Source organism: Elephantulus edwardii, unplaced genomic scaffold (assembly GCF_000299155.1).
Source record: "Elephantulus edwardii isolate Elephantulus edwardi_28Jun2011 unplaced genomic scaffold, EleEdw1.0 scaffold00007, whole genome shotgun sequence".
In the NCBI taxonomy this organism is placed as follows: Eukaryota; Metazoa; Chordata; class Mammalia; order Macroscelidea; family Macroscelididae; genus Elephantulus; species Elephantulus edwardii.
In genome coordinates, this window is record NW_006399757.1 from 25085070 (window position 1) to 25097252 (window position 12183).

A 12183-nucleotide genomic window follows, 5' to 3' on the forward strand; every position below is an offset into this window, starting at 1 on the left:
AAGTAGTGGCCAAGGAAAGCCCTTTGATGAGAAAATTTGCTGTAATTATGGACTAATGTCTGTGCAATGTGATCATCATGATTTGTATTTCAAGGAGTGGGTCTACAACCCAACATTGGAAAAGCCACAGTGTTCTCTCATTAACGAGAGGATAACAGACATGATTTTAATAAGCATTCAGCAGGGTATAAGGTAAGAAGTCAAGAAGAGAAGTAGGAAACCCAGTGGATTTCTGGATCATTCTAATTTGCTGTGTCTTTTTCTCTTTCCCAAATTCCTCTAACTGTTCCCCTGAGACTCTAACAAAGGAACTTAACTATCCTTCAGGAGTTCATCAGGGACTCAACATTTGCCATCCTTATGCTTGACTGTGTCTTGAAATAAAGTGTCAAGCAAATTAAGGAATTTCATGTAAAAATTGATTTATTGATGACATTCAGCATCTCTCCAAGATGTATTTAGGAGCCCTAACTGAATTTCAGTTAACACTGATTTTGCTGTCAAATGATTCTTTATCTGTTGGAAGAAGTACTACATGGTAGAAGAGAAGGGAAACCTTAAATTGTGTATATGTTGCAACATTCTTTCTCTTAATCTGAGTATTATTAAGGACAGTCTACTGATAAATTTGCTCACAAGCCCTTTGGACTTGGAGCTTATTTTACAATATATTAATGTGCATTTACTCATTAACCAGATAAGAGGTTAGCTACAGTGGAATCTGAAAGATTTTTCATTATAAAATTCAAGGTGTCGATATTTAGGAGAACAAAGGTGGAAAAGAAGAGCTTTGGCTTCACTGAGTTCAAGTGGATTACAGAGCAGGTGGAGAGCTGAGAGGGAGGGACAGGATTAGGTAGATGGAGCCTCTGCAATCCTGTAACGTGGTTCTTCAAACTAGTCACGTATATTGCCACTGTCCACAGATTTTTTTTTATAATTTAGTTTGTTTATTTTTCATTTCAATGAACATCTACAGAGATTTTGGAATTCCATTCATTCATTGTTGCACTCTTCTCCCCGTACAAACCCCCCCCCGTTTGCTCCTGTCCTTGAAAAGCAATAGAAAAACTCCCTCATTGGTACACAATCCCCCCGCACCTCCCCAAACCCCACCCCCTACCCCCAAATATAATCCACTCTGCAACCCTCGTTGCATGCTCCTACGATAAAAATAATGCCCTAAAATATAATACTTTTAGACTATTCTCTCCCCCATAGACTTCAATGCCATAAACATATTTCATCCAGTTTTTCTCAGTCTTACCCCACCCCAATGCCAGCCTCATTCTACAACATGTGGCACCATATAGCATTTGTCCCTTTGTGACTGAGATACCTCACTCAACATAATGTCCTCCAGGGTCACCCATTTTGAATAATAGTGCATGAGTTCCTTGTTCTTCAATTCAGCAGATTTTTTTTTTAGAATTACCTTTAGAGTCATAATCCATTTTGTGATACTTCCTTAGTGCTGGTAAACCATTCTTCTCTTCACTGGATTAGATGCCTAGATGTTTGTTGCCCTTTAATTCTTCTTATTAGAATAATTATCATGAGTGATAACTTCATAAGTGATCTAAGCCTCATGTAATCAAATTCGAAAACTCAAAAGACCTGTTAATCCAGTGGGTTTTGCAACTTGACAAACTGTTAATCCAGTGGGGATTGAAATTTGATAACCAACACATTTTAGTATTACTGGAGTTTCCTGGGTGGTGCAAATGATTAACATGTTCAGCTACTAACTAAGAGATTAGTGGCTCAAGACCACCCAGAACCACCTCAGAAGAAAGGCTTGGTGATCTACTTGCACTAACATCAGCCACTAAAACCCGAGGGAGCAGAGTCTACCCTGTGTGTGCACCCACACCCCTCCCTCCTCCGCACACACACAGCCCTGCCATGCCTGAGTCCATCATTAGAACAACCATTAGGGATTGAAATTTACTCTCTGCACAACGGAGCCACTGGCTGGCTTGGGTATTTTTAATAAATTTTAATTATGTGTGTGTGTGTGTGTGTGTGTGTGTGTGTGTGTGTGTGTGTGTACCATCAAATCAGATCTGACTAGTACAGGAGAAGATTGTCCTTCCTTCTCCAGCAGAGCATCTGGTGGATTTGAACCACGCACCTCTGAGATTGCAGTGCAGCTTCTTGCCACTAGGCCACCAGAGCTCTCTCGCTGGCTGGTTTTAAGCAAAATCTGGTTGTTGTTGTTGTTCTTAGGTCCATCTGACTGCTAAATGGAAAAAGACTTTTAAGAAAGTAGACAAGGGGTCATCTCCGGGCACAGATGTTGGTGGCTGAGACTTCAGTGATGGCAGCAGAATATGAGATAGGCTGGTTATAACTTGGTGGTAGAGAAGGGACTAGTTGAGAAATTTGAGAGTGGAGAGTAGAGAGCTATGTGGAAATAATTGGAACACAATGTAATGGCAGCGGGTGGCAGAGAACAGGGAAAGTGGTGTCACACAAGGAGGTGGGACCCTGTGTGCTTGTGAGAAAGGGCCTGGAAGAGGTAGAAGGAAACCTTCCCACTTGAAGAAAGGGCATCTCTGGCAGGCAGAGAGATAAAGGTGTGTGAGAGTGCAATAGTATGAGATTTCCCGACTGGCTGGACCGTAAGGGGGAGAGGAGAGCAGAGGAGGGGCAGGTGGATCCCAGAACACCTCTTGATGCCAGCAATGCTCGGTCAGCTGAGACCTGAGCAGGTGCCTCCAGGACATGGCTTGCCTCTCCCTGGGCCCTTAACACCATGTTCCAGAAGTACTAACTCACTCTGTATGTGGAAGATAAACTGGCCCCAAGCCTATGTATTATTTAATGGAAAAGATTACCGAAACACCAAGGGAGCCATGTGTCTTCTGAGATAGCTCCTGTCCTCATTTGTTTAATTGAATTACAGACAGTATGTACTGTGGGTAGAAGAAGTGACTAATACGGTCCTGCTTCTGTTTTAAGATCCAGCGTCCCCTTTACGAATGGCAAATGGGGTCCTGATCTCTGTGGGCTGCTTGGTGATATTTGTCATTGTGGTCACCCTCCTGGTGTACAAGTAAGTTTCTGACTCTCATATTTTAAATCACTTTCATATAATGCCGTAAATAAATAGCACATTTCGACACAGATATGCCTTTTTACTTACTTCTTGCTTTTAAGTATTTCATGTAGTTCTTCTATTGAATAATGAGAACCAAACTGGTCTATTAATTTTGCTCTGTGTGTCTTAATCCTAAAACTATGACCAGATATCAGTAACTTCACAAAACTTCGTCCACATAATGTTTAATATATAACCTCAAATTAGAATAAGTAAGCACATTCCTTGTATATAAAAGGAAATATTTTTCTAAGTCCTCTGAATCTTCTAAAGCATAGATATGTTAGATGGAATTAACTCTTTCTCACAATTGGCAAGTAAAATGTTGTAAAGAGCAGTGTATTCTAACTGCAGATCTTTTAATAATTCAACTACAGATGTTTCAATAATTGCCTCTTTGCTTTCAGAAAATACAAAGAATACAAACCGATAGAGAGCAGTCCTGGGAAGATGGCCAAAGGCAAAGGCCTGAACGCGCTCGTCAGCCGTGTAAAGGCCACAATCTCTGGTGGGAACCAGGAGAAGGACCCACTGCTCAAGAGCCAGCAGAGGATTGTCTAAATCCATGACCTTGTTTTTGACCAGAACTCTGCAGCACTCTTTACATGAGCGTTGCTGGGGTGGATAATGGTTTTATAACTAATGATTACTGTAAAAGATATATTGTGGCTTAGGGAGCACTACTTTTTTTTTTTTAGATTTAGAGAATATTATATCATTTTATAGATATAGAGACCTTTTTAAATGAAGAGGGATTTTATTACCTACAGCTCCAGCCATGTAACTGATAAAACCACTGAACAATGCTCCTTTCCTTATTCTTTATGGGCGGTTTTATTTTATTTTTTTTTGTTAAGTGTTTAGGTGGATAGATAGGGGAGGTGGACTATTCATTAGGATTTCACCTAGGTAAACTGGATGGAAAGGCCATTTTCTAACCATATAGCCATATAATCACAGCATAAACCAGTGTACTTCTGTCCACATTATCATATTCCAAGCAGAGTGCCATCTCCATGAGCATGTATAAGCTCCCACTGACAGGCCCAAACCTTTAGTGTGATGTACACACTTGTTATAAAAGGAAAACAAACAAGCCAAAATAAAAGTTGTGACTATTTTTATTACAACTTGCTCTTCCTAGCTATGTGGAGGAATGCTATTCATTAAATTGTTTATTTCCCGGACAATTATTTAGCACTTTCTGTATACTGTATTAGGTACTTAGTTCCTCTTGTCCTCAGAGCATTAACACTCTTGTGTCTATATATGAATTTATGCTCATTATAGTATACATATTTGAAATCCCTTTCTATGATTTGCCTTTAGAAGAGGTTCTTAGTTTATTTTCATAATATAGACATTTGATCAAAAGGATTTATACTTTAATTTGTAATTGAAACAATCTACCATATATCAAAGATTATGTTCTTTTCCTCTATTTTCTATTGTCTTCTATTTTCTAAAAAAATAAAGTATAGAAAAAGATAAGACTGATACTGTAATTACTGTTCAAACTTGTTCTCTTTCATTCTATTTATTTTTTTATATTGCCTTATAAAGCATGATAATTTCATGAGTATTTCCTATTTAAGAATACATGTATACAAGGAGTTCTGGTGGCAAAATCTCCAGGGAATTTCTCCACTAACCCAAAAATATTTGTCTGTGTTTAATATCTGTATACAGCACTTCACTAAAAAACTTAATATACAAATGCATGTAATCAGATCTAAAGTAAAAAGTGTTCTATGAGAAATCTGTGGACTCTTCAGACAGACAAAACTATATTAAAAATAAAGGTGGAAGAATTATTCTAGACATGCGTAAAGAGAGCCGGGGCTGTGTGGGTCCTGCCATTGCTGACCTCTACCAACTTCACAATGGAGAACTGTCCCGGTCAACAGTGCCTACAACACAAAACCAATTCCCATGAAGTCAGACAGGCGTCCACACCTCTTTTTACTCATCCCAATGCCAATCTTACTGCTCTCCTGGGTCCAAAATCTGCTGTGATAGTTCACAGACCACACAGAACAAAATTATTGTTGTTGTTGTTGTTATGTGCTGTTGAGTCATCTACGACTCACTTTGAGTCTATGTATAACAGTTCTGAAGCCTGCCCTATCCCGAGCCAGTTTCACTGACTCCGACATACCTACCCCCATTTCCCAAGTTACTATACCAATCCATCTCATCCAGGGTCTTCCCCTACTGCACAGTCCCTCTATCCTTCCAAAAACAATGTCCTTCTCCAAGGACTGGTTTCTCCTGGCTATGTGCCCAAAGTATGTGAGACAGAGCTTCAAAATCCCGGCCTCCAAGGAGAACTTGGATTCACCATCTCCAAGACAGACCTATTTGTTTTCTTGACAGCTCATGGCATGCTCAAGACTCTTCTCCAGCATCACAACCCAACGGCATCAATTCTTCTATCATCTTTAGTCATTGTCCAGCCCTCTGATGCATAGCAAGTAATTGAGAAGACCATGGCCTGGAACTGGCACACCTTAGTCTCTAGACTGACATCGTTGCTTTTCAGTACTCTGGAGAGGTCTCTGATAGCAGATTTTCCCAATGCAATTTCTCTTTTGATTTCCTCACTGCTGGTGCCAAGAGTGTTGACTGTGGATCTGAGAAAGCTGTAATTGTTAATAACCTCAATCCCTTCTCCATCTACCATGGTGCTGCCAATGGCCCAGTGGTGAGAATCTTTGTTTTCTTGATTTTGAGCTTCAATCCATACTGAAGACTACAGTCCTTGACCTTCTGCAGCAAGCGCTTCAGGTCTTCCTCAGTTTCAGCAAGGAAGGTTGTATCATCTACATAACATAGGTTGTTGATGAGTCATCCAATCCTAATGCCATGTCCCTCTTCATATAACCCAACCTCCTGAATTCTGCATATAGACTGGAAAGGTATGGAGACAGGACTCATCCCTGACACACTCCTTTCCTGATTTTAAACCATGCAGTGTTTCCTTGCTACTCTGAGTATTACTTCCTGGTGTGAGTATAGGTTTTGCATGAGCACAATCAAGTGTTCTTGGATTCCCATTCTCCTCAAGATTAGCCCCAATTGTTGTTGTTGTTAGGTGCCATTGCGTCATAGACGACTCATAGCAACCCTATGAATGAAAGGCCTGAGCACTGTTCATAGAGTTTCCGGAGGCAAGCCATTTCAGAATTGGATGCCACTCCTGCTTCCAGGCTTGTTTTAATCAGGAAGCTCCAGCAAATACTGTCCATCATGGGTAACCATTATCACATTTGGTACATCAGTGTCACAGTGTTCAGCATCACAGCAACCACAAGTTACCTCTGTACAGCAATGCACAGACCAGTGCTATACCACCACAATTAGGGAATCCTAAAAGCTATAATTCAATTGGCAGCAGATATCATCACTCAGTTGGGAAAGCTGCTGCCATGTGCTCACAGGCACTTCAGCCTTGAGTGTCACCACTTTAGGCCAATATTACAAAAGCCCTTAGTCCTGTCAATTATGGCTCTTCCCAAACCAGTACTCCAGGAAGCTTGGGGAAAATGCTCTTAGCTCTGGTTCTATGGGGCAGAAGCCCCAAGATCAGTTCTGGCTTATTCTTTGCTGTGGCCACCACTGCTGATCTTCTGTAGGTCTGGCTGGTGCAAGAGTCACCGGCCCCAAAGGACACACACTGCCAGCTTGCTTCTTTGTTGGTGGTGAAATTTCCAAAATCTGCCACTGAGTCTGCTTCATTTAGTGGCGAGACCAGCCAACCCCCTTGGGGATAGGCTAACACACTCTATTCACATATTCCCACTCATCCACATGACAAAGTCAGAGTCATAACTAGGGAAGCTATTTTGAACAATAAACCCTTAACATTCCAAAGGGAATTGGCCAAGTACTACACAGGGCCAAAGAGTAAATAGATTAGATTTAGCAGGCTATATAGTCTCTGTTACAAATAGTCAATTCTACTATTGCAGCACAAAAAAAGGACATAAATGATAAATCAAAGAAAGAGCAGGAGGAACTCTGGTGGCCTAGTGGCAAGAAGCTGAGCTGCAATCCCGAAAAAGCTGGACTGTGCTCCCATTCAACTATATTCAAAATAGGGTGTGTTCTACAGGCTGTGTTGGCCAATCTCATTCTACACTGTAGTTACTAGGTGCTCTTGAGTAGGTCCTGATTCATAGCAACCCTGTAGACAGCAGGAAGAAACCCTGAATGGTCCTACACCATTCCCACAGTGTTCTAGACTGAGAAAGTAAAAACAGGTACAATAACCAAATAAATGCACTTTGGGGAGCTCTGGAAGCCTAGTGGTGAGAAGCTGTGCTGCAGTCCCAACGCCACACGATTAAAATCCACCAGCTACTCCATGGGATAAGGATGGGCAATCACCTCCTGTGCAATTTACAGCCTCTGAAAACCCACTAGATGGTCAGCTATGAATTAATTCCAGTTCAATGGAAATGAGAGAAGATCAGGCCATTAATATCCTAAAGCAAAAAAATGAGTACGTGGTTTGTATTGCTAATGTCTTCTTGCTGTTCTGGTTCCACCATCTGACTGCTCTTTATCCTCATTTAGACCTCCAATGCTGTCCAACAGAAATTTCTGGAATGATAAAAACATTCTATGAATTTTGCTATCATAGCAGCTACCAACCAGATATACCTAACACTTGGAATTGACAAGTGTGAAGTAGAAACTCCTGGCCTGTCCTAACAACATGCCAAAAGTATGTGAGATGAAGCTTTGCCACTCTTGCTTCAAGGAGCATCCTGCTTGCACTTTCTCTAAAGCATATTTGTTAATTCTCCTGGAAATCTTTGGGATATTCGGTATATTTCTCCAACATCACAACTCAGATGCATTGATTCTTCTCCTGACATCTTTATTAATTTTCCAATTTCCATATAGACAACAAGTATTTGAAAAGATCATGGTTTGAATCAGGTGCACCTTAGTCTTTAAACTAACATCATTGCTCTTTAGACCTTTGGAGAGGTCCTTAGTAGTAAATTTTCTCTTAAAATGCAGATCACTGAGTTATATCCTCAGAGTTTATATTTCAATATTTGTGGGAAGGGACCCATCATTAGACTTTCCTGATTCCCAGGTGATATTGATAAATGAACTGGTCTCAATTTTGAGAAATACTGGTCTTGAGCTCCACTCTTCCCTTTTCAGATCAACAGGAGGCAGCAGAGAGCAGCAAACATAAAGTTAATCACTGAAAACACGTCAAACCTGGTGTTTGGAACTTGTTCATTCTGGTTAACTCTCTATATTGAAAATTTACATTTCTACATCAGGTATACTGAATCAAAACCTGCATGTTACTAAGATTCTCAAATGTTATCTATCTGTAAGAACATCTGGGGCCCTTGTGAGCATGTCTGCTTCCGCATATCTAGAATGGAGAGGCAATTTCTCAGCAGGAGATGGAACCAGAATGAGTTAAGTTAAAACTTTGGTTAAAATCTTCCAGCAAATCTAGATCAATTTCACTGTAATAAGTGACAAGAGAAGTTTGAAAGAGTGAATTATTTAGACCTTGGCAACAAGCCATTTAACTTATCCTAAATCACTATCTGTAAAATGGGAGAAATAACCTGCAAGACAGTGGGGTGATGTGACTAATGTTTGCTGAGAATTAAGACTTCCAAAGAAAATGAAAACGTGTAAGTAATAAGTTATTCTGGGAATTTCTTATTCCTTGGGCTTTTTATAAATGTCTGCATTTTAAACCCTTCTGACTCATTCATAAGTATTACTTGCCCTTGTTGAATTTTCAATTATTTAACAGCTTAGGAGGCAATACTTTCAATGCATTCATTTTATCCAGGAAGTATAGAAGCTCCAAACCCAGGAAGCACTTGATTTTTGATGGAGCTCCTGTCAGGGAAAATCCACAAAGGTTGTTCCAATTGTTCGCTCTCCAAGGAGGACCTTTAATAAAGAACGATTTCAGAGCTGCTAGGACACTACTTATCGATTCAGACCACCTCGTAGCTCACCCATCCTTCTCCCTTAGCAGTTTTCAAATCGCCATAGAGGCTCAACCTGTGCGTTAGCAGCACAACTTCCTCTGGACTAGGCCACCAGACGTTCCTCTACCAGAACAGGTACCCTACAAATTGAGAAGTCAGCTCCAAGGAATCACTTCTGGTAGGCTGATGTTGATCATTTGTCATCCTGATCAACAGGATGTCCCAGGGTCTCTCTTAAGAAGGGACACAGCTGTGAGCAGAGAGAGAAGGCCTGTGTCTTATGGAGCTTGAACTCTAGATGAATGTAAGCGATGACCACACAAACATTCATTGTGGTGACCATGGCAACCACGTTCAGTTCCTTGGGCTAACAGGAGAGGGCTGACCTCTGGCCTGGAGACCTCTACACTGGCCAACTCTTGGTTTCAGCTTAGCCTTCAGGGCAATTTTCTCTGCTTCTTATAACTGAATTTCCCCTCCTTGTACCCTTAAAATTCTAGAATCAAACTTACTTTGGAGATTTTTCATAAGCTTTTGGAGTTTCAGGAACTTAAAGGTATATTTTTCAAAAATTCTCATTTTAATAGATGTCATATTTTTGTAAATATATCATTTTCCCAACACGTATCATCATGTCACGGCATTAATCAAAATTTCTCTTGGATTTACATTACTGTGTTGGTATTAATGGCACTGTAAAGATTTTAATGATGTCAAGGAAATATCAAGAATTGAGCTTTAAATGAGTTCTTAATATTAGAGTATTTGTTAAATACAAATTCTCTTAAGATTTAAAAAAATTAGCTGATGATAATGTGGCTGAAGGAATGGATTTTATGGTGATGGTTGCAGCTTTAAACTTTAGTTTTCAGATATGAGTCGAGAGAAACTAGGAAGACTTAAAGCCCTGACCGCCAACCTTATGTTGTCACTCAGCAGTTGTGTGGCCTGAAGAATGATACCTTCAGTGATTCTTCATCTCTGTATGTGCTCCCCTCATCAAAAAATGAAACCAGAGAAAGAAACTGAAGTGGAGGTACTCTAGTTGCTCCTGGTCCTACCACTCTGTGAAATAGGGAAGATATGCCAATAATAAAGCAGTGAAAAATTAAAACTAGGTAGAAACAACTATTTTCATAATATTTTAAAAGGAAGACATGTCCTCTAAGTCTAGAAGGATTTTTTTTCATTTTTAAATAATTTTAATGAACATTTAAAGAGATTTTGGATTTCCATTCATTCATTGCTGCACTTGTCTCCCCTCCCAGCCCTCCCCCCTCCCAGTTAGTTCACTCCTCTCTTTGAAAAGTAAAATAAACACTCCCTCCCTGGTACACCCCCCTCCCGGCACCCCTCCCACCACCCCAAGTACATTCTACTATGCAACCTTAATTGTGGACTTTTGTGATAACCATAATACCCTATCATACATCGCTTTAAAATTATTCTCTGTTTCAGTGCAGTATACACAATTTATCCAGTTTTCCTCAGTCTTACCACAACCCTGATATCAGTCCCATTTTACAGCAGTGGCACCATGCAATATTTGTCCTTTTGCGACTGAGATATCTCACTCAGCATAATGTCCTCCAGGCTCACCTATTTTGAATAATATTGCATGAGTTCCTTGTTTTTCAATACAGCATAGTATTCCATTTTGTGAATATACCACAGCTTCTCTATCCATTCGTTTGTTGATGGGCACTTGGATCGTTTCCAACTCCTTGCTATTGTGAACAAAGCCGTGATAAACATGGGTGTGCATATATCTGCTTGGATGTCAGTTATGGTCTCTTTGTGATATATTGCCAGTAGTGGAATTGCCGGCTCAAATGGTATCTCTGCAACTTTTTGAGAAAACACCATACCGCCTTCCACAGTAGTTGCACCATTAGAAGGACTTTTGAGAAAGATCTCCTTATCAAACTGAATTCCTCTGTTAATGTTTGCCCCTCCACCCTGCAATCTATAGACAAGATTTACTCTCTTTTGGTCATGGCATATGGATACCACAAACTTTTATTTCCAGAACTTTGATAATACTGGGTCAATTAGTCCAGGACAAAATCTCAGGCTTTGAACATCTGGAGAAAAGGTAATATAAAACTTCCTCATATTCTGCCATCCCATCCCTCCCCTAGATAAATAACCCCATGCAGTCAGTAGATCAAAAGTATCACATTTGGAACATTTGACATCAAGTGTTGAAGAGCGTCCTTCTGTGGAGTAGATGGTGGATTTGAACTGCTTGTCTTTGGGGTTGCAACACAGTTTTTTTTACCACTAGGCCACCAGTATATAATGCTTAGGGAGCTCTTGTGGCCTTTAGGAGAAGGATGGGCAATCTTCTCTCATGAAATTACTGCCTCTGACAACCCTCCAGAGGATCAGCTAAATGGGTCAGTTCCAACTCAATGGCACATAACAACTTGTGGCCTAGTGGGTAAGAAGTTGTACTGCTAACCCAAAGGCAGGCAGTTCAAATCCATCAGTTGCTGTGCTGGAGTAAAATGAGTACTCTCCTTCCATGCAATTTAGAGCCTCTGCAAATGCACTAGAAGATCAATTATGAGTTGATTCTGACTTGAAAACTCTTAACACTATAAATCCACTTTCTCCACTCCACCCCTTGTCTGCAAGATTGGCTTTTCTGGGGACAGAAACCTCTACTTTTCAGTGTCAACATTATTTTCTTACTAGAATGTGAGGTATATTATGTTCTATATGAGAAGTCAGCAAAATACAGCTCAAGGACCAAATTCAAGCCTTGCCTGTTTTCGAATAGACCATGAACTAAGAATAGTTTTTATATTTTTAAGTAATGGAGAAAATCCAAAAGAAGAATACTATTTTGTGATACATAAAATTCTATGGCATTGAGATTGCAGTGTACATAAATACAGTTTTACTGGAACACAGCCAAGCTTGTTCATTTACATATTGTCGGCAACCACTTTTTTCTATAGCAGCTGAAGAGAATAGTTACGACAGAGACCATGTGGCTTAAAAAGCCTAAAAATATTTACTATCAGGTTCTTTTTTTTCCCCTATAATTATATTTTATTAATTTTCATAAACATTTACAGAGATTTTGGG

General features: G+C 40.0%; 1 protein-coding gene across 1 annotated transcript in view; it reads left to right on the forward strand.

Moving 5' to 3' along the window:
* GPNMB (glycoprotein (transmembrane) nmb) overlaps positions 1 to 3664 on the forward strand; it is a 26239-nt gene extending 22575 nt beyond the window's left edge. Inside the window, exons 10-11 of the mRNA XM_006880390.1 lie at positions 2965 to 3058; positions 3511 to 3664. Coding sequence (XP_006880452.1) covers positions 2965 to 3058; positions 3511 to 3664 — 248 coding nt within the window. The remainder of the gene's footprint in view (positions 1 to 2964; positions 3059 to 3510) is intronic.
* Positions 3665 to 12183: the final 8519 nt, after the last annotated feature.